Here is a 5,751-nt window from a genome sequence, read left to right as displayed (position 1 = left end):
TCCACTAGATTGTTTATTCAATTGAACCTTTCGCAGTAATTGTTTACATAACCAAAGAAAAGAACCGAGATATTATATTATTGTCTTCCTTAGTTGACAAGCAGTCGTAAATGGTATTTCTAACGACAAACATCTTAAAGATGTTAAGTTTTCCAGTCTTGATGGTGGTATTATCCCACTTTTTTCAACAAGGAACAAGAAAGAATATATTTTTATGTACAAAAGTTTTATTTCTGCCTTTGCCTTTTAGATTTTTACACAGGTGCAAATGGCCACCTCAGTACAAAAATGCAAATTTTGAAATATGTATTCAAAAAAGATGTGAATTTACCTAGGATCCTTTTTGTTTTCTATCAACTACATTAAAGAGCTATCCATGTCTGGAAAACAAGACATGCAGCAATGACAATAGAGGCTAAATGCAAGACGACACACAAGTTCCAGTATTTTGCAACACATTCCATGAAAGGCAATCTATAAACCATATAATCTGAGGACTGACACTTCCCTCGTTTACCATACATGAAATGAAACTTCAAAATCACAATGACAAGGTATAAAAAATATTCTTTGGGTTCATTATGCCATTCCTTTTATAAAGTAGAAACATGGGTGAAACTTGACATGTACATAGATGACTCCAATACTATTCCAACTAGACAAAATCAACATTGCAATCATGAATCCTAATTGTACTTGTCAACTAACCATCCCTTACCAGAAATTACAAAGTACTTTGATTTCTGATGTTCCACTTAGCACCTACATACAGACCCCATTAATGAAGCAAATTTGTCAAGAGATTTTTCATTTTCACATGAAGTTTCACTTGATGATGGTGGTGAATGAGTAATTCAAACAATACACAGGGTGAAATCTCCTAACTCTTACGGGGCTGGCCTTCGTTTGATTAAAATGGTGAAACTTGGATGAGGGTGAAAGGATAAAAACAAAGGATACAGGGTAGAAATGACTGAAAGGGCCATTCACAAATATACAGAACTTGACACCTTGAGCCAACCTGTAAAATTTTCTGCTCCCAAAACATCAGAAAATTTGCAATTTACGAGACTAGACATTAAATATATATCGCTTTGTATGAAGATATCCTTCACAATATTTTCAACCTGTGGTCACTAGCAATTTATTACGGAACATTAAAATACCATGTGCTACTTGGTGAGATACAGTACTGTTAGCATTAAACATTACACAGTCCAGTTGTCAACAAAATATATATATATTTCTTTGTATAGTACTGGCACAGTACACTTTCAACAGCACTCCATTTGTGACCCTATCATAAGAACAGTAAGTCTCAAGTTATCTTTCATTTATGACAGGTGGATATATTAATTAACCCCATACCAGTTTATGGCTCTTATCATACCAGTTTATGGCTCTTATCCATCAAATTATTGGCCAGTAATCTCATACTGTATTTCATGTATTTAAAATTAACAAATTGCACACTAAAGACAATCTTTTAAACAATACCCTGGAAACTCGCAACATATGGCAATGTATTTGTAAAAATATAACTAATACAGACCAAACTGTTCTGGTATTAAAAGTATTGTTAAAATATAAATAAAAATACATATAAAATATAGCAAAATTAAGACATAAACAGTGGCTTGTCCTGTTAATGTCATGACTCCAAACATCAGTATGTAAGGTGTTTTTATCACATAGGAATCTTCACCAATAGTCTCAAAACCCCTGGTGGATAATCAGTGAAATGAAAAAATATTTGAACCACTACGATTCTGATTAAAAGAAGAACTATAATAACTGCTAGATATTTCAAATTTATACAACCACTATCAATAATTGCAATGTTGCAAGGCTTACAGACTTGCTGTCCAATTATAATTTTGTTAAATGCTGCATATAACTCTGGTCCTGAGAAATCATGACAGATACACTACAGTAATGAGTTACCGAGAAAATAAAATTGAAGTTATATTTTAAATTTTCTCTAAAACTATCAGAGAAGCACTATTTCCTGGAACACTGCAGCACACAGGATAAAATTCAGTTTCCGAAAGGAGATAAGTAATGATGAAAATTAGGTTGATATGTATACTACTGAAAAGAAGTAGCATGCACATTAACTTTTTCAATGAGTTATTATACAATACATAGTATAAATTAGAAAAATAACCTCTCTAATTTCAGTTGAACTGCTACTTGTGAATAATACACAAAAGATACTAAAATCAAGTTTTCATCATTTGAAGAAAACCCAAGCTCCTTACTACCTTGAAGTACTGAACACATTGATCTTCAAAAAAACTTATCTAGCTTAAATATAGGTGCCTTACATCTGTTGAAAAACTTGAATTTCTGTGTTCTTTATACTTGAGATATTAGATTTCAATGTTTAAACATTTTTTCTTATTAAATATTAGTGTTCCAAAAGTAGGTAAGATTAAATTTTCTTACATATATAATTACCTACTCCCAAAATCACAGCTGCACCATCCATTCTCTTCCTGCTTATGAAGAAAATAGTACTTGTCATCATTCTAACAGTCATTCACTAAATAACCATTACCATAAGCACAATATTTAACATTATTATTGTCACGAGCTAGTTTGAACCATACCACCTAGTAAAAACTGACAGTAGAGTTAACCTGCTGAATTAATATTTGACTGCGTCAAAAGCCCTGGAAATATACAAGACTGACAAAAGTCTTGAGATTTTGAGCAAAGACTTGCAATTTGTTGTTGGTGGAAATGATGACACTACATGGGAGTTCTAATAACACAATATGTACTGTGCTGTTTGAGTGTAATTTCCTTGTCTATTAATGTGAGGATTTGTTGAATCAGATCAACCTTTTGCAAATGATAAAAAGAATAATTACAAAAAGAAAGACAAGAAAACAAGGATAATTTAACACCAGACTTGCTTCAGAGATTTCTCGTTTTAGCCTTTCAGAAGTAACGAAGCTGCTCTAAGGATACATGTTTCAGCTTAAGACTTGAAGCCACAGACATTAAATTAGCCAGAAAGAGAAACAGCACATTCACACCTGCAAAGTTGCATCAGCATATGCTAGTCTGAAATGCTCAAATTAAGTTTTGTGTTCAGCAGCAATATTTTGAATAAAATTAGGATGTTACATACCTTACACAGCCACACAGTTATAAAATTAGTGAGAAAAAAACCAGAGCAAAAAGATAAGGACCAGGATACACGCAAGGAATGTAAAAGTTTCAAAAACAAAAGTAGAGGAGAAAATCCTATGAAAAATTTTTAATTTACAGCTGCAATTACAATTGTATCTGCACTTATGAATGATGCAAGTCTTATATTATCCTTATTAAGTAGTTTAACCAGGCACCTGGCCTTGCGAGTGCTAACGAAGATAAGGTAATCTGTATTTTTATGAGATAATCTATAACAGCTATATTTATAAGTTTCAGAACAACAGTGGTGGTGATGGAATTTATCACTATTACATTTATCACTAATACAATTTTTTATGGAATTATCTATTTTATATCAGTGATTCAAATAATGGTACTTTATTCATATGGAAACAAATATAAACCTTAATATTTAAAAACACAACTCTAGTACTGGTGGCATGGTTTACTCATAGAAAAATGGTATTTAGACAAGAGCAAGTAGACTACCCAATATTATAACACATGCATGTAAATACACACAATTTCTTACAAAACCACTACTGAGAGGAAAGCTTTCATTGAAAGATAAAACAGTTTTCCTAGGCCATTCCTGATAATAAAGGATAGAACTATTTTAATAGTCAAGTAATATATTTAATTTGAAGTCACTTTCCAAGTCAATTTTGATAATGAAATCAAATCCCATCTGTGAATAAATAACCATCAGCATAGTATAAACAAAGCCACTTCTGGAGCCAGACATTTAAAAGTTTAATATAACGCTATGTGGATAATGAATAATTCCCTTCCGATGAAATATCTATAACTAATGATGTTTATAAAAATGAGTTTTAATATATAAAAACTAACACACTACTATACTACATTTTCAGTGACTTTGCAAGAAGTGCAGCCATTGCTTGAGTTTTGTTCCCATTTTGTCTCCTAAGTTCCTCTATTGCTTGAACTCTAGTGAATCCAATCTGGATTATTTCCTGTATATCTGATTCTGTAAAATTATCCTGTGCCGTTACGCTGTCTGCTGGTAAAGCAGCTGCAGCTGGACTAGAAGACTGTTTAGATGTACCTGAGGAAGAGTTAAAACCACTATATTATCACTGACAGTGCAGCATAATATTAATCTTCTGTCAAGAGAAAAATGTGCTCAAGGACAACTAACTGGTTAGGGAAATTCAGGGAGATGATACTTCAAAATATATGTAAGGAAATGGAACATTATATTTAAGCCGAAGACCAAGTGCTTGGACTTACGAGGTTATTCAGTTCTTAAAGAGAAATTGAGAGTAGAAAGGTTTTAAAGGTGGAACAGGAGGAAAACCTCGCAGTTGCACAATGAACCAATATTGTTAGGAGAGGGTGGAAGGTAAGAGGAAAGGAAGATACCATTAATGGAGGTATAGTAAAAGGAATGAAAGTGGGTTGGAACTAGGGGTCAAAGGGATGCTGCAAAAAACTTATGTCTATAGTGAACTGCATGATGTACACTGATGGCACTACATCCTTACAGGGTAAAGTACAATAATAAAAAAAAAAAAAATGTACCAAATGACGAAAAATAGATCAGGAAAATTCAAGGAAAGATGCAAATGTTACATACCTTCACCTGAACTGGTACTCCGTGAATTATTAGCAGCGGCACTTTCCCTGGCACTAGCTGCCAAAGCTTCATTTAACGCACGATCTTCAGACTCCTTAGCCGCTCTCTCTGATTCCCGCCTGGCTTCTTCCTCGTTCAGTGGTGTCAGTCTGGCGCAATCTGGTAATTCACTTTCGCTAAGGAATGGGGTTTCCGTACCTGTTGTTCCAATCAACAGCTTGTTGTTCTTCAGGTCAATACACATCTGTCAATAATGAATGGTGAGATAAGTAACATGTACCAGCATTGAACTTTAATTAGTCATAACTGTTAATCACAAATTAGTTTGATGAAACCACTGAAAGATATTTCTAGACCCTCATAGGGCTTGCCAGAAGCTGTTCTTAAATGGAAGGAAAAATTGGAGAGAGGGAATGTTGACAAAACTGCACAGCTAATTGCTTTTGTTTCTTAAGTCATACAATTATCCAAGAGACAGTTGTAATCATGAAACAGCAAGGGAAAATTCTAATAATTTTTTGTATTTTGCTGTGGATGAATAAGAACTTGAAAAAAGGTGTCTAATAACTAACACAAAAGTCTCCTTCCTACTAACCTGGTGACGTTTGAGCATGTCTAGACCAAGCAGCATATCCATGGGTTGCTCTTCTAATATACTGAAAGATGATGCCAAATAATTATCAGCAATTTGAATCTGACCCATGTGGACACGGCCAATGATTTTTTGAGTGCCAACGCCTTTTGCAATTCCAGCCCATCTAGTATCAACAAGTCTCATTATATTGCATCGCTCTGCACATGCCTGAGACATAATAGTGGTCTGAGCACCTGGAAAAGATTAAGAAAAAATTAATTACTGTGTGTGTACCAAATAGTACATGAATGATTTAGATATAAACTCAATTTACCTGATACTTTCAATTATCTGTTTGAAAATAATGTAACTACCAAAGTTTTTGTAACAAATGAAAATTTCTAAGTCAAACCTC

At 33.5% G+C, this 5,751-nt stretch overlaps 1 protein-coding gene across 2 annotated transcripts in view; it reads right to left on the bottom strand.

Annotated features, from left to right (window-relative positions):
- Window positions 1–215: 215 nt before the first annotated feature.
- LOC135210227 (protein DDI1 homolog 2-like) overlaps window positions 216–5,751 on the bottom strand; it is a 75,621-nt gene continuing 70,085 nt past the window's right edge. For both annotated transcript variants that reach the window (XM_064243071.1, XM_064243070.1), the window contains exons 7-9: window positions 5,358–5,590; window positions 4,763–5,006; window positions 216–4,231 (exon numbers count right to left, since the gene is read on the bottom strand). In XM_064243071.1, coding sequence (XP_064099141.1) covers window positions 4,026–4,231; window positions 4,763–5,006; window positions 5,358–5,590 — 683 coding nt within the window. In that variant the 3' untranslated portion in view covers window positions 216–4,025. The remainder of the gene's footprint in view (window positions 4,232–4,762; window positions 5,007–5,357; window positions 5,591–5,751) is intronic.

The sequence above is a fragment of the Macrobrachium nipponense genome, chromosome 39, assembly GCF_015104395.2.
Source record: "Macrobrachium nipponense isolate FS-2020 chromosome 39, ASM1510439v2, whole genome shotgun sequence".
Classification (NCBI taxonomy): Eukaryota; Metazoa; Arthropoda; class Malacostraca; order Decapoda; family Palaemonidae; genus Macrobrachium; species Macrobrachium nipponense.
This window is presented reverse-complemented; position numbering and strand designations above follow the sequence as displayed.